Source organism: Salvelinus fontinalis, chromosome 14 (assembly GCF_029448725.1).
Source record: "Salvelinus fontinalis isolate EN_2023a chromosome 14, ASM2944872v1, whole genome shotgun sequence".
Taxonomy (NCBI): domain Eukaryota; kingdom Metazoa; phylum Chordata; class Actinopteri; order Salmoniformes; family Salmonidae; genus Salvelinus; species Salvelinus fontinalis.
The window spans coordinates 3,178,726-3,198,319 of NC_074678.1; the positions used below are offsets into that span (position 1 = coordinate 3,178,726).

At 44.2% G+C, this 19,594-nt stretch overlaps 1 protein-coding gene across 5 annotated transcripts; it reads right to left on the reverse strand.

The window, feature by feature from the left end:
- Window positions 1-401: 401 nt before the first annotated feature.
- On the reverse strand, window positions 402-7,369 carry senp5 (SUMO specific peptidase 5). 5 transcript variants are annotated; one of them, XM_055943779.1, is made up of 11 exons: window positions 7,283-7,369; window positions 5,193-5,290; window positions 3,654-4,893; window positions 3,441-3,546; window positions 3,201-3,348; window positions 3,035-3,082; window positions 2,827-2,904; window positions 2,428-2,565; window positions 1,944-2,027; window positions 1,797-1,847; window positions 402-1,686 (listed from the first exon to the last, which is right to left on the reverse strand). In XM_055943779.1, the coding sequence occupies exons 3-11, from the start codon at window positions 4,744-4,746 to the stop codon at window positions 1,576-1,578; spliced, it is 1,857 nt and encodes a 618-aa protein (XP_055799754.1). In that variant the 5' UTR covers window positions 4,747-4,893; window positions 5,193-5,290; window positions 7,283-7,369; the 3' UTR covers window positions 402-1,575. The 5 variants fall into 5 exon arrangements, with proteins under 5 accessions (XP_055799754.1, XP_055799755.1, XP_055799753.1 ...); XM_055943780.1 differs by lacking the exon at window positions 7,283-7,369 and adding an exon at window positions 5,965-6,050; XM_055943778.1 differs by lacking the exon at window positions 7,283-7,369 and adding an exon at window positions 5,914-6,029.
- Between the last annotated feature and the right edge of the window lie 12,225 nt (window positions 7,370-19,594).

Consider the following 19,594-nt stretch of genomic DNA (forward strand, 5'->3'; position numbering starts at 1 on the left):
TCTGTCATCTCAACATTACTTACAACTAAAGTGTTTGAATGTATTCAGGGATTAACTTGGGAAGGAAACTGATCCATTTTAGGATGAGACATCATACATTGGGAACCTATTTGAGGACAGTTTACCCATCTAGAGAATCCCAATTTAATCTCCTCTAGGTGTGTATCAGCATAACCCTGCCTACAACACTAACATAGTAATTTAAGTACAAATGAACTGAACAAAATTCAATCAAAATCAGAAAGTTTCCCAAAGAAGATCAACCAGATTACAGAGTGATCTGTGAACATGATCTCTTCAAATGATACAATAGCATTGTTTACACCTTGTACCACCATGTGAGTTTCGTGATCTGATCAATTTGACCTAATCACTATCTGGATCAAGGTTTGTCGCATCTATCCATTGCAGAAAAGTTATTTATTTAAAGACAGTTACTGATGCCATAAATCAATGATGCTAACTGGTATGATGACTGAAATGGTTGTGAACATCCAGATCTGTTCACACTTGATTCATATCCAGACATTTTAAATCGTCTACACCAGTCTTAAAAATGTGGGCACAATCAGAATGTGGACAACAGCACAAAAGGCACATGTTAGCACCAGGTATACACTGGGCTCAAATGTGCATTAATGACAGACAGTATAGATGGGATTCAGCAATTTCTACAGCAGCATTTTCTCATCTACAACCTGTCTGTGGACCAGCACCCTCAGATGGGGGACTGACACCACCTAAGTGATTGGTGATCCTCCAATGAGGAAGATGGCCCGGCCAGCTATGGTTCTCATACAATAAAAGGCTTAGAAACTGTTCTACAGCAGTATCATTGAATTCTTCCTCAGTACACTAAAATGTCAAGATATACTTATTGTTTTAACAGCGTATTTTCAACAGAAGCAGGAAGAGGTGTGTGTTGTCATGAAGCCATTCTCAGTGGAGCATCATGGGTAATCATAACTAACTCCCCGATAACAAACGTGGAGTTTCTCAAGAACTAAGAAGCGGTTCGAGATTAAGTAACATTAAAACAGTATATTCAGTTAAAAGCTAGCCTTCGATGAGTTATTGTTCTCTACCTCACTAGTCAGGCAAACACTACATGATATAAAACAAGAACCTTCAAGTTTCACCTACTGTCCCATATAATCTCCTGTTTACATTTCAAGAACTGAAGCTAGGACACGTGTCAAACACTGGTAGGCCCATTACCGGCCTCTGAAACCTACCAGCAGTGTTCGCTCCAGGTCAGCCAGTCAGTCAGCAGTGGAAACTTTGTGGACGTCAACTCAAAAGAAATTCAAAAGTCTCTCTCATTATCAAGGTATATATATAAAAAAAAAAAGCCCCAACTATGCACCGCTGGCCCTCCAGTGAAGGACAGATGGTTGCCATCTCTGTGTCGGTAGTCAAACAACGTGTCCTGTTTCCACCGCACTTCATTCAGCTTCTTGGCTCGTCGTGTTTTAAAGTATTAATGGCCCTTCCACAATAAGGGTCAAACAGTCGTTAAGCCCACGGTCCAGTGGAAAGGCAGGTGTACTCTCTGAGCTGGGACACCGCGGTTGATCAGTCATTCAGTTTACAGTCACAGAGCTCTTTGTAAATCCTCTTGCGGACTTTGGGCATGTCGTCCTGTGTAAACTGCAGCGGCTCTTTCAATGCCAGGCACTTGCAGTACTGAGAGAGAAACAAAGCGGGGGAAGAGTTAATAAGACAGATTCACCACAAGGTGGGTGTGTGTGTGTGGGGGGGGAATTTACAGTACGAGGGGGAAATGTCCCACTCACCTCCAAGATGAAGACTCCACAATCACTGTCGTTCTTCTGTTGAGGAATACCCTGAGGGTGGGAACCAATCAGAGATACTGGTCAACACACAGTCAATCAGAAAGCATGAGAGAGAGAGAACAGTCACATGGAACCATCAAACAATACCTTGTTTATAGTCGTCTTCCAGCCTTTCTGATATCCAGTTTGTTTCTTCTCCTCGGCCTCAGCCAGGATGTAACTCAGGATGTTCTGTGGGCCAGATGAACAGAGGAAGACAGAAGGGTTTAGTTAAATAGTTCACAACTTGACTCCTTCAGGGTTCCCACAATGTGGACAGCGTAGACCACGTGTCAAACTCATTCCACGGAGGGCCGAGTGGCTGCGGGTTTTCGCTCCACCCGTTTACTTGATGAAATAAGGTCACTGATTAGTTTAAAAAAACTCCCCTCACCTGGTTGCCTGTCTTAATCATTGAAAGGAAAACCCGCAGACACTAGACCCTCTGTGGAATGAGTTTGACACCGATGACGTAGACCAATGATAAAGGCTCATCAAATCAAACCAATGTTCCTCAGGTCTAGGATAAAAAGTCAGAAGCAATCTGAGTTTGATAGAGAGGCAGAGGACTGTAAAGTGTGAGTGAGCATACCTCCATGGTGTATTTGAAAACGATGCCCTGGGAGTCATAATAGTGGATGTGGTGGTTGGCTATATCCACTGTGATCAGGGACCAATGAATCTCCAGGTGGATAGGAATCAACAACAGCCTCTTAGAAAACAGATCCACCTGAGAGACAGAGAGAGAGAGAGACAGAGAGAGAGAGAGACAGAGACAGAGACAGAGACAGAGAGAGAGAGAGAGAGAGAGAGAGAGAGACAGAGAGACACCAGATTAACCACAATCGTTGACATATTCTAATTTAGCTAGTTCTGTGAGACTGACAGTCTCAGATAAACAGTGAGCCTTTACATTTCTGGTCCTGCGGGTTATATCTTAAGAAACTAGCGATAAATTGGCTGCATCTTCAATGACCTACCACCAGCTTACCTTTTTGGTCCATCTCTTAACCCCTTCGTAGCCTTTGGCCACCAGCTGCCTGTGGAAAAAGCTGTTGAAGAAATGAACCTGCAGGAGAAAATAGGAAAACATTCAGTAACCTTGGTAACCAAACAGAAGACCACCACCATCCTAACAACTCCCTTTCACAATTAACCCTTTGTTGAACATTCTGATCAAGGATCCAAAATGAATGCACCTTGTTCTGTGTAGCCTCCATGATCAATTCTCCATACATGTTTATCACCTAGACACACACACACACATGACAGAAACATGGCAACGTTTGAATTTCAGGTTAGATAATACGTAGGTGAATAAGTTTATAAGCAGCAAGCACACAGTTTCCTATGGACCAAAGCTACCTGGTCGTTGACCCAGTTTTGGTCATCCAGTGTGGACAGGTCCTCCAGGGTCAGAGTGTGCTTGTTGTAGTCCACCTTGAAGCACTTCATAGAGGTGGAGGCGAGACCCGCTTTGTACTTCATCATTTCTGAGTGGATGTTTAGCTTCCTAGTACAGAGAAATTAACAGAGATGCTAACGGCATAACAATGGAAATCAACAATGAAATTGAAGCTGGTTTGTATCTCAAACGACTCCTACTTGTCATGGAGGTCAGTGTTACACTTGTTCTTCAGATGCTCCAGGACGTCAGTCTCACTGAGGGGGATAAAGCTGCCGTACTTCACATAGAAGAACGCCAGGAACTCTGAGGGAGAGAGAGACAGGACAGGAATCAATAATAAGTAAAGTAATATGAACTTAAAATGTATTCGATAAAAAAAAAAAATCATAGTTACAATAAAAGTCTAGTACCATGTATAAGGTCTATGATTACTTCATGGATGTTGTCTTCAGGGTTGGGTTGCTGTGCTGGGTCTGAGACACAGTCCTCCTCTGTCTCAGGGCTTGGAGCCCACACTCCCACCTCACAGTAATCTCTGTGGTCCCACAGAGCGAAGGGGTGGAGGGTGCTGCATAACATAATGCCTGGGGAAACACAGGCTGTGGCTGGTGGTTCCACCTCCATATGGGCGCTACAGTCTGTTGGTTCCTCGTTGGGCACAGCAGATGTACCGTTGGAAAGGGAGACAGTTGCGTCACCAGCCTGGGGCTGCTTCATGACCTCCGTGTTAGAGTCGGTTACCGGCTGTTTGTCTAAACCACAACCATTCTCCTGCTCCATCTCCAGACCAGGGGCCTGCTCCCCCTCACACACAGCCCCTTCACAACCATTCTCCTGCTCCATCTCTGAATCAGGAACATGCTCAACCACTGCCTTCATTATAGGTTGAACCACAGAGTTTGTTACCGGTTGAACCATAGCATTTGTTACCGGTTGAACCACAGACTTGGTCACCAGTTTAACCACAGTGTACGTTAACTTCTGACCCATAGAGTTCATTAAGGGTTGACCCATAGAGTCTGTTAACGGTTGAGGTTGACCGACAGAGTTGGTTACAAGTTGAGCCACAACATTCATTACAGGTTGACTGACAGAGTTGGTTACAGGTCGAGCCACAACATTCATTACAGGTTGACTGACAGAGTTGGTTACAGGTGGAGCCAAGGAGTTGGTTACCTCCTCCCCAACTGAGTCTTTCTCCAGCTCCTGTCGGATGGCTGTTACCTGCTCCTCTGTCATCTGGGTCTTCTCAGAAGAGTGGTGACCACCTGTCCTCTTGGTGGTCTCCCCCAGTGCCTGGCGCCTGCCCTTCCCCGGCTGGGCCCTGCGTTGTCTGGGCTTGCCACCTGGAGTCTTCCCATGTGGGTCCTTTCCATTGTGGTGCTTAGAGTTTGGCCCACAGCAGTCACATGCCTTGGGTGTCCTCTTCCTCCCAGAGGAGCGGCCATTGGTGCCCACCAGTGCCGGCGGTGGTGTTTGGGGGACTGAGACGTTATGAACCATGGCTCTGTCCTCAGCTACTACCCCATCCCTTCACAGCTGCCTCTGGCCCACAGTGCTGGTCCCAGCCCTCAGGGGCACTGAACCAGGGAGTTCCCCAGTAGATGGACTCTGCTTGAGTTGTGGGTGGATAAGGACCCTGGACTAGAGCTGGGATGATAAACCGAAAATTATCGACATCGACCATACTGATCACTTACCGCAGGCATTTTGCTGACATCGTTAATTAAGTAGCCTGCACATGAGAAATGTTAAGTTTGAAGTGAAATAAATTTGTAAATATGGGTGATTGTTAATGGGACAATTGATGGCTACAACCATAAACTAGTAGTAGAATAAAAAATAAAAAACGGTGGTGCAAAATGTTATAAAAATATAATTATATTTATCGATATCGCACCAATTCAGGCAATTTATTGCAATATTTTTGCCCATATCGCCCAGCTAACCTGCACCCTGGCTGGCCAGGTAGTTGACAGTTTCAGACTGAAGTCTTAGAGGGTGGAGATCCTTCTCAGGGGTTACGCCTTACAAGCCAAGGAAGAAGCTACATTGAAGGAAAGAGAGCTGTTAGGATAGCTTAAATGTGTGAAATTAATGTTCTAAGTTAATTTGATGAAAACAGTATTGTCGATAGATAGCTAGGCATATTAGAAGAAACTGGTGTGACCTGCTGTATTGTCAGATGTCCCAACAGTTTAATTAATGCACATTACATTATTACACATATTGCTAATCCTTTACTAAAATAACGTCAAGGAGTATCTAATAATGGTCATGTCTGCAACAAATAAAACATTCTGAGCAACTTATCACGTTTTGGGCAACTGAACTTGTCTGTGAGGTCGTTAGCTAGCTAATAGTGTGCTCAGCCATGTTTACAATAACTTGAGCTGCTTTTGCGTCTTGTAATCGACGATTGGATAACTATTCCTCTACTGTTGTAACGCTGTAGCGTGTGAATGTTGTGTATCTAAACACAGAAGAGTCATGACAACGTTGGAGTATCGAACAAGCTAGCTAGCATAGCAAGCTGACTATAGCTAGCTAGTAACACAAATGGTTTCCTGTTTCCATGGCTGAAAATGCGATCTACACAGATACATCGCTTTAACTCGTTCTTACAGTATCGATAAATCATAAGCACATCTAAAAAAGCACATACATTACCACATTTCTGCAATCGTAAAACAAGTTTCAGCGATAACAAACAACTCTCACTTGTGTGATCAAACAATCCATCTCATTAGTTTGCCGTCGCTTACGGATTGCGTCACATTTCAGCGCAAACGGTTCTCACTAGCTACCACAGTCACAAAGTCAAATTGGTGGTCGTTATCAATAAAAAGTGCAGTGATCGATTTGTCTGCTGGCAGGTAAGAAGACCCCCCCCCCCCCCCCACACACACACACAGCTCTGCTAAAACCATTGACACCTTCTTGCCGTTTTCAAGGTATTGTTAAAGAAATATTAACTATTTGGTTGTAATATCATCACCTCTTGAAAAGCATAGTCAGAACTACACATTTCCGATTATTCTATGCATGACAAATGCGCACATTTAGCTCTATCATCAGAGTTGTATAACAAGTAACTGTGGAGCACATGGGGATGTGTGTTACTCCTCAGCCTTATTTAACTAGGCAAGTCAGTTAAGAACAAATTCTTATTTACAATGACGGCCTAGGAACAGAGGGTTAACTGCCTTGTTCGGGGGCAAAACGACAGATTTTTACCTTGTCAGCTCAGGGATTCGATCTAGCAACCTTTAGGTTACTGGTTCAAAGCTCTAACCACTAGGCTACCTGCCGCCCCAAAACCATAACAGAAAGGTTCACCCATTTTGACGGTTATATTGTTTTTGTCCATCTCTGAGTGATGGTCTATCGACTCCCTAGGTGTTTTCATGAGTATCTTGAGTTATTGGCGTTCAAGCAGGCAGAAATCCGTCCGGTATGACGTAGCATCATGATAAACTCGCACTCACTACACTGGAAGTTTATAGGAATACTACTGTAGCGACCCGCACAGACAGCTGTGTGTTATGTGTTAGGCTAGTAGGTGGTTGTGTTCGCGGGGTCCGACATGTCAGTCAACCTGCTATCTGCCAATCACGGGAATGCCTGGAATGTTCTGATGCCGGGCATCCTGGCGGTTGGCGGAGTGGCGTGGAGGGGGGTTGGGCAGGGGGATGGAGCATTGGAAGTTAAGACCAGGTTTTGCCTTTGTTCTCTCTCTTACGTCTGGGCTTCACAAGAGAAGGTCACGATTGGCTTGTGGGCTATCTTTCATTTATTTGGCGTGGGCTACGGCCAAACAGTAGCCTGTGTAAAGTTGGTTTAATAAACCGTCCATTCGTAAACTCAATCCTCTGTCTGGACAGTCGTTCTTTTATGATCTAGTCAGGTCATTACACTACTTTTAGATCGCCAAAAACGTATATCATACATGTCAGATTTCGATACTGGTCGATGTCATAACTCGGGAGGATGTCTTCTCTTGAATGAGCCATTGATCATATATTTGCGATATTCCTACCTTGAGAAATGTGTAATTTAAGGTCTAGCACATTTTTCCTGTTTGTCTGTCTCTTTAGTCCAGGGTGCATTGCATGGTGCCGTTGCCAGAGATATTATAGAAAGGAGATAGGAATCCAATGAATGAAGGAACTGATAACGCCTCACCCAGCAGACTGTCGACCAATCGCATTCACATTGGGTGCATTCATAAATTCACTCTGGCTATTCTGATTTCAGGCACTCTCGTTTGAGTGTGCCAGAGTGGAGAATAACTGAGGAATTTATGAATGCGCAACACCCGTTGAATATGACCGGTGTCAGTAAATGTCGGCAAAAAAAACATAATTAAATTGTTGCCAGCAGCACAGTTACAGTCATCAATGCTCTAGATAACATGAAAACAGTCTAACCAGCTCTGCTAGGGCAAGAAAAATGGTCAGAGGTGAGGTGTTCTCTCATTGATGTCTGGAAGTTGCTAGCAAGTTAGCCAACATTAGCCAGTTAGCTTGGGTGCTTGACTCCTGTTGTGAGGTCAGAAGGCTCGGATCAAACCTACTCCACCAGAGCGTATAGTGTGCTGTCTGTTCAGACAGAAACGCTCTGAATTTACTAACGGACAATCTGACAACGCTCTGAACGCCCAGAGCACACAATTTAAGAACTCACCCATTGTCATGCTGCGTCACACGGTTTCTAAGTTTATCGTCACGTAATCCCTTCTCAAAGTCAGTGTATATGTCGAGAAACATGCCCATTTTACTCTAAAGTACATAATGTCACGATTCCAAAGCTATACAATGCTACAGATAGCAAGTTAGCAATCTCACATTTTTCAGAGAATATTTGTAATGTTTTACTTCTTGTTGACAAAATTCGTGCAAATGTTGTTACATTTACATTTACATTACATTTAAGTCATTTAGCAGACGCTCTTATCCAGAGCGACTTACAAATTGGTGCATTCACCTAATGACATCCAGTGGAACAGCCACTTTACAATAGTGCATCTAAATCTTTTAAGGGGGGGGGGGGCAGAAGGATTGCTTTATCCTATCCTAGGTATTCCTTGAAGAGGTGGGGTTTCAGGTGTCTCCGGAAGGTGGTGATTGACTCCGCTGTCCTGGCGTCGTGAGGGAGTTTGTTCCACCATTGGGGTGCCAGAGCAGCGAACAGTTTTGACTGGGCTGAGCGGGAACTGTACTTCCTCAGTGGTAGGGAGGCGAGCAGGCCAGAGGTGGATGAACGCAGTGCCCTTGTTTGGGTGTAGGGCCTGATCAGAGCCTGAAGGTACTGAGGTGCCGTTCCCCTCACAGCTCCGTAGGCAAGCACCATGGTCTTGTAGCGGATGCGAGCTTCAACTGGAAGCCAGTGGAGAGAGCGGAGGAGCGGGGTGACGTGAGAGAACTTGGGAAGGTTGAACACCAGACGGGCTGCGGCGTTCTGGATGAGTTGTAGGGGTTTGATGGCACAGGCAGGGAGCCCAGCCAACAGCGAGTTGCAGTAATCCAGACGGGAGATGACAAGTGCCTGGATTAGGACCTGCGCCGCTTCCTGTGTGAGGCAGGGTCGTACTCTGCGGATGTTGTAGAGCATGTTGTGAATGTTAGACTCCACTCTGTGAGGCACATGGATCTGCAGGTTGAACATGGTGAGATTATAGACTCCTAAATTGATAGTGCAGTTTGTTTAGGCAATTTTACTGGTAATAGCTATGTTACATGCTGATATTGTCTTTTGTATTATTGTGTGTAGCTACGTTTGCTAGCTAGCAAGGAAGCCCATAGAGCGAGCATTGCATTGTGGATTTTGTAGTCGACTTGAGCTTATTATAAGGCAAAAAATGTAACATTTGTTCACAAAAAACATTATTCTCACATATTAGTGTTAACACTGTAAAGTAAAGGAACTAGTGGTTTTCGGTGGATTTTTCCTTTAAATGTCCCACTTGCTTGGCCTCTAGCTAGTTTTTGAGGTGGCACGATCGGCTAAGAGGCTTGAGGGTCACGTGTGTTTGTGAGGCACGTCTCGAGTTCTCGCCAAGTATGGGTAACTTCACCAGGACAAGGACTTGCCGATGTCAAACTCTTTCCAAAAGCCTAATATCTGATGAAGCAAGCTAAATGACACATACATGTTGTTTCCGTTGCTATAGTACACGCCAAATGGATAGGCTACCCCAAAAATTATGGATATACTGACAAGATACATGTCTCTCCACCCTAACAATGGAAGTCGTTGTCCACAAAGCGGCACAGCGGGCGGTCTAGCTCGCCTATCCTTTCTTTGGATTGGTTGGAAACATTTCTTTATTGTAATCCTTTTTTGATTATTCGATGAGGGTTGTTGACGTCAACCGCCTGTATTCAATGGATAGAGATGCTATGCTTCTAGCCTCGTCATAGCCATCTCGAGACCACTCCAATATAAATCATTTTTTCTCAAAGTTGCCGGGATGTCACGTGTCCTACTTATATCGGTACACTCGTAACAACCTAAACATTACGAAACTTCTATTCGATCAAATAAACCTCACGTAGCAAATAAGCTATGCATTTTTTTGTTGACCAAATTCGGCATTCTCATTGACCTACATACAAAAACTCCTTGCTTGGTGGAGGGAGACTGATTTTCCGCTGAGTTGGGCCTCTCTGTTCCTCTCTGGCTACCCTGACATATGCAAATATACTGAACAAAAATATCAACGCAACATCAAATCAAAGTTTATTTGTCACGTGCGCCGAATACAACAGGTGTAGTAGACCTTACAGTGAAATGCTTACTTACAGGCTCTGACCAGCAGTGCAATTTTTAAGTAAAAAAAAAAAGGTATTAGGTGAACAATGGATAAGTAAAGAAATAAAAACAACAGTGAAAACAGTGAGAAATAACAGTAGTGAGGCTATAACAGTAGCGAGGCTATATGACTGTACATCAAAATAACATTTTATTTGTCGTATTCTTGGTAAATAACAGGTGTAGACTAACAGGGCCCTTCCCAACATTACAGAGAGAGACAGAAATTATAGAAAAGTACACAATGAGTAATGATAACGTGGCTATATACACAGGGTGCCAGTACTGAGGAATGATAACTAGGCTATATACACAGGGTACCAGTAATGAGTAATGATAACTAGGTTATATACACAGGGTACCAGTACTGAGTAATGATAACTAGGCTATATACACAGGGTACCAGTACTGAGTAATGATAACGTGGCTATATACACAGGGTACCAGTACTGATAACACGGCTATATACACAGGGTACCAGTACTGAGTAATGATAACTAGGCTATATACACAGGGTACCAGTGCTGAGTAATGATAACTAGGTTATATACACAGGGTACCAGTACTGAGTAATGATAACTAGGCTATATACACAGGGTACCAGTACTGAGTAATGATAACTAGGCTATATACACAGGGTACCAGTACTGAGTAATGATAACTAGGCTATATACACAGGGTACCAGTACTGATGAATGATAACTAGGCTATATACACAGGGTACCAGTAATGATAACTAGGCTATATACACAGGGTACCAGTACTGAGTAATTATAACGTCACTATATACACAGGGTACCGGTACTGAGTAATGATAACTAGGCTTTATACACAGGGTACCAGTACTGAGTAATCATAACTAGGCTATATACACAGGGTACCAGTAATGATAACTAGGTTATATACACAGGGTACCAGTACTGAGTAATGATAACTAGGCTATATACACAGGGTACCAGTACTGAGTAATGATAACTAGGTTATATACACAGGGTACCAGTACTGAGTAATGATAATGTGGCTATATACACAGGGTACCAGTACTGAGTAATGATAATGTGGCTATATACACAGGGTACCAGTACTGAGTAATGATAAGTAGGCTATATACACAGGGTACCAGTACTGAGTAATGATAACTAGGCTATATACACAGGGTACCAGTACTGAGTAATGATAACTAGGCTATATACACAGGGTACCAGTACTAAGTAATGATCACTAGGCTATATACACAGGGTACCAGTACTGAGTAATAATAACTAGGCTATATACACAGGGTACCAGTACTGAGTAATGATAACTAGGTTATATACACAGGGTACCAGTACTGAGTAATGATAACTAGGCTATATACACAGGGTACCAGTACTGAGTAATGATAACTAGGCTATATACACAGGGTACCAGTACTGATGAATGATAACTAGGCTATATACACAGGGTACCAGTACTGAGTAATGATAACTAGGTTATATACACAGGGTACCAGTACTGAGTAATGATAACTAGGCTATATACACAGGGTACCAGTACTGAGTAATGATAACTAGGCTATATACACAGGGTACCAGTACTGATGAATGATAACTAGGCTATATACACAGGGTACCAGTACTGAGTAATGATAACTAGGTTATATACACAGGGTACCAGTACTGAGTAATGATAACTAGGCTATATACACAGGGTACCAGCACTGAGTAATGATAACTAGGCTATATACACAGGGTTCCAGTACTGAGTAATGATAACTAGGCTATATACACAGGGTACCAGTACTGAGTAATGATAACTAGGCTATATACACAGGGTACCAGTACTGAGTAATGATAACGTGGCTATATACACAGGGTACCAGTACTGATAACGTGGCTATATACACAGAGTACCAGTACTGATAACGTGGCTATATACACAGGGTACCAGTACTGAGTAATGATAACTAGGCTATATACACAGGGTACCAGTACTGAGTAATGATAACTAGGCTATATACACGGGGTACCAGTACTGAGTAATGATAACGTGGCTATATACACAGGGTACCAGTACTGAGTCGATGTGCAAGGATAAGAGGTGTCGTGGCTGAATCTGATTTAGCTAGGTAACATAGATAGATAAGATGTTATTTTCATCATATGCTTGTGAGATACTTGTCATTAGAATGGTGCCCTTTGGAATATTGGGTTGGCAGTGCATTTTCCCCTTCTGAGATAGGGCTTAGTCACTTGGTGCCCAGAGAGGGGAGAGGTCAGGCTTGTCTTCATATGTCAATGTATCTGTTAAACCATGTGGTGCTATGTAGAATATCAGAAGGGGAGGAGGACAGAATGGAACATTGTTTTCTTATGGGAATGTGTATGTAACTATTCCTAAACCATGTGAAGGGATGGCGTTATTAACGGGGAACCAGTTAGTTATCTCATACAATGTCTGTACGCCAGTCACTCCCTACTTTTCTCATGGGAGGAAGGAGTAAGGCAGTGTTTGGAACCATTGTATGTCCCCTCTGAGGTTGCCCTTATCTTGATCTGGTATATGACCTAGGAGGCTCACTGTCTTTTCTGAGCTTATCCAGGAGGGGTTGTATGTTGATGGGAGTATCTAGACTTGATAATTGATATATGTCATTGGATGAGGTGATGTTGTGGTACCAAGCATGGGATTGGGGCCTCGTCTTGGGAGACCAAACTGAACGATGATTTATAGCTGATGCTGTCTAGCTATGGGATACTCCTCTTTTGGGTAAAGGATTCTTTGTAAGTTGAGAGGGGTTGTATCTTGGCTATAAATGAAACTAAGAATTGTTTTGTAAGGACTCTCAGAGAATTCATTTATAGACACTGAATTGATCTGAGAGTCAAAAAGGGCTATGGTGAAGCTCATATATTATTAAAGATGGACTTTATAATATAACTCTGACTTGTGTGTGGTTGGCTCTCTTTATTGAGTAATACAGGAAATTACCACGACAGAGGTAAAATAAAAATAAAATAAAATAAGTAAAATAAAATGCAAATTAATTACTTAAAAATCATACAATGTGATTTTCTGGATTTTTGTTTTAGATTCCGTCTCTCACAGTTGAAGTGTACCTATGATAAAAATTACAGACCTCTACATGCTTTGTAAGTAGGAAAACCTGCAAAATCGGCAGTGTATCAAATACTTGTTCTCCCCACTGTACATATAGTTTAGAATGAACCTAATTCGGGCGACGCTATGCAGGTACATCTAGCTTAAAGACTAGCGTCTAAGGATATGTTTTTTTTTTACTCCCTCAGTTGGGGAGGGCGTTGGGTGGGTTTGTTAGTGTCAGGGTATTAGCTCACGAGATGTTTACTATTTTATACTTTTCATAATTTCATTTTGTACAAGTTGTGTACACTCAACGCAATTTTGTTTCTATCTTTTTCCCTATTTCTTATTTTCTTTAAAGATGTCGGCACCTAATAACTATACATTTATGACACTTTGTGATCATTCAAGGTTTCATTAACACTGAGTCCGTTACCATTGTGAATGTGTATGGGCCTAACTATGATGATCCTACATTTTTACCAATACATCTTTTAGAATTATAACGTGCCCGTCATCAGAGATAATAATGTCAGGGGATTTTAACTTGCTACTGGATCCTTCCAGTGATAGATCTTCCTCTAATAGTATCAACCTCACACAGGCAGCTAAAATGTTAAAAGCAGAAATGAAAGATTTTGGACTTGTAGACTTATGGCGATTTCACAACCATAAGTTTAAAGAATACTCCTTTGACTGTCCATAACAGTTACTCTAGAATTGACTTATTTTTTTATTCCTGCAGCCAAGGGAAGCTTAACTACTTGGTGTAATTATTTACCAAGATGTATATCAGATCATTCTGCCCTGCTGGCTTCAGTACCAGTCAGTAAATCCCTCAAGAAGATGGAGGTTTGGCACATACTTAATCACACATTTGTAACATTTCTGAACACTCATATCGACATATTTTTTTAGCACCAATAACAACTCTGTCCACCTTAATTTTATTGGAAGCTTTCCTTGCATATCTGATGGGACAAATAATAATATCCTTTAGTTCAGGTGATGGTAAGATGTATAAGGTTCAAGTAGGTTTGTTGGAGGGAGAAAGACATTAGAGATCTGGAAAAATGAACACAGTGTAACATTTGATGACTCAACTCTACAAAAATGATACTCAAAGCGATTGGACTATAACACCCTGATGACCCACAAAGAGGAAAACGCTCTTAGGAGAACAAAGCAAAACTACTACGAACATGGAGATAAAGCAGGAAAGTTGCTTGCTTGGCAGAGAAGGAGAGAGGAAGCTAGTAGAGTTATTAGCTTTATTAAGCTGCCCAGTAACACAGTTGTTCACAGTCCTGAGGAAATTAATCTAGTCTTTAGGGAGTTTTATGAAACATTGTACAAGTCTGAAGGGGATGCCCCTGCCTTAATGCATGAGTTTTTGAACAAACTCAATTTACAAACTTTAACTGATGAGGATAGAGAGCACTTGGTGAAAGAGATTACATCCGAGGAAATTAGGGAATCCATTTTCAACACAGCTGGGGGAAATTCACCAGGATTAGACGGATTCCCTATTGAATTCTATAAATCCTTTTTACCCAAACTAATTGAGCCTCTTTGCAATATGTTTAATTATGCTCACAGTTTTGATCACAGTTTTGTTAAAACCTGGGAAAGATCCTCTGCTTTGTGGGTCGTATAGACCCATATCTTTATTGAACACTTCATATAAGATTCTTGAAAAACTCCTAGCTCTTAGACTAGATAAGGTTCTTCCTGACTTTGGTTGATATTAACCAAACAGGCTTTGTAAGAAACCGCTCATCTCCTGATAATATCAGAAGATTATTTAATATTATGTAGAGAATGACCAATATCCTGTAGTGGAGGCTTCATTAGATGAGGAAAAAGATTTTTACCGCATAGAATGGAACTACTTGTTTTTAAGTTTTACAGAGGATGAATATTGGACCTCAGTATGTAGGTCTGATTAGATTACTGTCCAGTAGCTCAGATCCTGACTGATGGAAATGTTTCCTCACAGTTCTCCCGATCACGTGGCATAAGACAGGGTTGTCCCGCAAGTCCGCTCCTTTTTTCTTTGGCTATAGAGCCACTGGCAGAAGCTTTTAGATCTCATCTCATCCATCCATGGTGTTCATATAGGTGGGCGTGAACATCTGGTCTCGCCAAATGCTGATTACATTTTGCTTTACATCACTAAACCAGAAATTTCACTCCGAGCATTAGTTGACGTCCTGAAAGAATATGGGACATTTTCAAGATATAAAATAAACCAGTTGAAGAGTATAATTATGCCTTTTAACAAGGTAGCTATGCAGAACCCAATCTTAGACAAGCTGTTTTCTTGGAGACCTTAGAAAATGACATATTGGACTGCATATTCCTTCTGAAATGATTAAGACATATCAACTGAACTATACTCCTCAAAAAGGTTGGGAAAGAATTGGATCGATGGCGGGATTTACCAATTTCTCTTTTTGGGCGGGTTAATTGTGTAAAGATTAATATATTACCAAATTCTTGTACCTTTTTCAAACCTTGCCCTTTCCTATTCCCAAATGAAATTTGAAAATGTTTTTTTCAAACAACTTAATAGGTTAATAGGAAGGTATCTTCATTTCTGTGGAAAGGGAAACCCCCCAGAGTGAAACTCACAACTTTATGCAAACCATACTCAGAATGAAGACTTACTCTATCTGACTTCCAGTTGTACTACTGGGCATCTCAGTTAAAGGCTGTGTGGGTATGGCAAGATACAACAACAAGTTCACCCTCTTGGAGACAGATAGAGGAGTGTAGGACCCCTTCTTCATTGGCATCTATACCTTTTATATTAGCCCACCTAAAGCTTTGATAGGTCTCATAAACAGCCCTTTCATTAAAAACACTTTAAATATATGGATTGAAGTCTGTAAACAAACAGAAGGGCATAGATCTATATACAGTGGGGCAAAAAAGTATTTAGTCAGCCACCAATTGTGCAAGTTCTCCCACTTAAAAAGATGAGAGAGGCCTGTAATTTTCATCATAGGTACACTTCAACTATGACAGACAAAATTAGAAAAAAATCCAGAAAATCACATTGTAGGATTTTTTATGAATTTATTTGCAAAATATGGTGGAAAATAAGTATTTGGTCACCTACAAACAAGCAAGATTTCTGGCTCTCACAGACCTGTAACTTCTTCTTTAAGAGGCTCCTTTCTATAATAACCCCATCTTACCCAAAGCCCTGAGAGATGGTGTTACATTTTCTTGGTTCAACAAAGGAATTAAAACATTTGGTCATCTCTATAGAGAAGGTGAACTACTATCCTTTCAACAACTGGCATCTCATGTTCAGTTACCTCAAACTCTTTTCTTCAAGTACCTACAGGTTAGGCATTACATTGACACTCAGCAGGGAGGTAGGATTCAGCCCATGAGTAAACCTATAACTGATACATTGTGGCTGGAAAGGAAAGGGGTAAAAGGTTTCATTTCCTACACGTACTCTTGTCTTCAAGCTCTGTTGGGGAACGATGAACCTCTGAAGGCTTGCATGAAGTGGCATGATGACCTTAGTCTCATTGTTGAGAATGAGAAATGGGGAAAGCTCTTTTTAGATGCTCAGCGTCTTTCATCTAACACAAGGCACAAGTTGATGCAATTCAATATTTTACATAGAGTCTACTTTACACCAGATAGAGACTGTATAAGATCAATTCTAAATATTCAACATTTTGCCCAAGTTGTAAAACGGGGGTGGGCACACTTATGCATGTTTCTGTCCTGACCTGAACTAAGAAATTACTGGAAAGTGTAACGGTCCTGACCTGTTTTCTGTTGTGTTTGTATGTGTTTATGGTCAGGGCGTGTGTTTTGGGTGGGCAGTCTATGTTTTCTGTTTCTATGTTGGTTTTGGGTTGCCTGGTATGGCTCTTAATTAGAGGCAGGTGGTTTGCGTTTTCCTCTAATTAAGAGTCATATTTAGGTAGGGTGTTCTCACTGTTTGTTTGTGGGTGATTGTCTTCCGTATCTGTGTTATGGTTTGCACCATGCGGGACTGTTCGGTTGTTCGTTCGTTTTGATGTAGTCTGTTCCTGTCCGTGAGTTTTACGTTTAGTTAAGTAAGTTCATGTTCAGTTTTTCGTCTACGTCGTTTTCTTGTTTTGTATTTTGAAAGTGTTTTGTTTTCGTGTTGCCGTCGTTAATAATAAAGAGATGGCTTATTTCCCTAATGCTGCATTTTGGTCTACTGATCCTTCTCTCCTCTCCTCGTCCGAGGATGAGGAGAACGACAGCCTTTACAGAATCACCCACCACGCTAGGACCAAGCGGCAAGGGAAAACTCAACGGAGTAAGGGACAGGAAAAGAAGGAGCAATGGACTTGGGACGATATCTTGGACGGAAAAGGTTGCTACACATGGGAGGGGATCCTGGCTGGTAGGGATCGCCTCCCATGGGAGCAGCTGGAGGCACTGAGGAGAGCAGAGGCTACCGGAGAGAGGAACCGGAGTTATGAGGGAACGCGTCTGGCACGGAAGCCCAAAAAGCCCGTAAGTAACACCCAAAAATTTCTTGGGGGGGGCTAAGAGGTAGTGGGCCAAGGGCAGGTAGGAGACCTGCGCCCACTTCCCAGGCTTACCGTGGAGAGCGGGAGTACGGGCAGGCGCCGTGTTACGCAGTAGAGCGCACGGTGTCTCCTGTACGAGTGCATAGGCCAGTGCGGGTTATTCCACCTCCCCGCACTGGCAGGGCTAGATTGGGTATTGAGCCAGGTGTCATGAGGCCGGCTCAACGCGTCTGGTCTCCAGTGCGTCTCCTCGGGCCGGCATACATGGCACCTGCCTTACGCATGGTTTCCCCGGTTCGTCTACATAGACCAGTGCGGGTTATTCCACCTCCCCGCACTGGTCGGGCGACCGGGAGCATTCAACCAGGTAAGGTTGGGCAGGCTCAATGCTTAAGAGTGCCAGTACGCCTCCACGGTCCGGTATTTCCGGCGCCACCTCCCCGCCCCAGCCTAGTACCTACAGTGCCTACACTACGCACTAGGCTACCAGTGCGTCTCCTGAGCCCAGTTCCTCCTCCACGCACTCTCCCTGTAGTGCGTGTATCTAGCCCGGTGCCTCCACTTCCGGCACCACGCACAAAGCCTCCTGTGCGTCTCCAGAGCCCTGTACACACTGTATCTTCTCCCCCTACTAATCCTGATGTGCTTGTCCTCAGCCCGGTGTCACCAGTGCCGGTACCTCGCATCAGTTATAGAGTGGGCTTTGAGAGTACAGTGTGCCCTGTTCCTGCTCCCCGCACTAGTAGGAAGGTGCTTATCCTTAGCCCGGTGCCTCCAGTTCCGGCACCACGCACCAGGTCTACAGTGCGCCGTATCCGGCCAGAGCCATCCGTCTCCCCAGCGCCATCTGAGCCATCCGTCTCCCCAGCGCCATCTGAGCCAGCCGTCTGAGCCATCCGTCTGCAATGAGCCTGCAAAGCCGCCCGTCTGCCATGAGCCTGCTAAGCCGCCCGTCTGCCATGAGCCTACAGAGCCGTCTGCCAGACAGGAGCCGCTAGAGCCGCACGCCAGACAGGATCTGCCAGAGCCGCCCGCCAGACAGGATCTGCCAGAGCCGCCAACCAGACAGGATCTGCCAGAGCCGCCAACCAGACAGGATCTGCCAGAGCCGCCAACCAGACAGGATCTGCCAGAGCCGCCAACCAGACAGGATCTGCCAGAGCCGCCAACCAGACAGGATCTGCCAGAGCCGCCAACCAGACAGGATCTGCCAGAGCCGCCAACCAGACAGGATCTGCCAGAGCCGCCAACCAGACAGGATCTGCCAGAGCCGCCAGCGAGCCATGAGCGTCGAGAGCCGCCAGCGAGCCATGAGCGTCGAGAGCCGCCAGCGAGCCATGAGCGTCGAGAGCCGCCAGCGAGCCATGAGCGTCGAGAGCCGTCAGCCAGCCATGAGCGTCGAGAGCCGTCAGCCAGCCATGAGCGTCGAGAGCCGTCAGCCAGCCATGAGCGTCGAGAGCCGTCAGCCAGCCATGAGCGTCGAGAGCCGTTCAGTCAGGATCTGCCTGAGTATCTCAGCCGGGACCTGCCCCTTGTCCCGGTGCTGCCCCTTGTCCCGGTGCTGCCCCTTGTCCCGGTGCTGCCCCTTGTCCCGGTGCTGCCCCTTATCCCGGTGCTGCCCCTTATCCCGGTGCTGCCCCTTATCCCGGTGCTGCCCCTTGTCCCGGTGCTGCCCCTTGTCCCGGTGCTGCCCCTTGTCCCGGTGCTGCCCCTTGTCCCGGTGCTGCCCCTTGTCCCGGTGCTGCCCCTTGTCCCGGTGCTGCCCCTTGTCCCGTTGCTGCCCCTTGTCCCGGTGCTGCCCCTTGTCCCGGTGCTGCCCCTTGTCCCGGTGCTGCCCCTTCTCCCGGTGCTGGCCATTCATTTAGGGGATGTTAGTTTTAGGGTGGTCATTGGGAGGGGAAGACAGAAGCGGGGAGTGACTA

Excerpts from the sequence above, each read along its gene's own strand:
- senp5 (XM_055943779.1), bottom strand. The coding sequence starts at position 4,746 with ATGGTTCATAACGTCTCAGTCCCCCAAACACCACCGCCGGCACTGGTG. Across the intron at positions 3,083-3,200 it reads AAAACTGGGTCAACGACCAG|GTGATAAACATGTATGGAGA; the intron begins GTAGCTTTGGTC and ends GTGTGTGTCTAG. Across the intron at positions 1,848-1,943 it reads GGAAGACGACTATAAACAAG|GGTATTCCTCAACAGAAGAA; the intron begins GTATTGTTTGAT and ends TCCCACCCTCAG.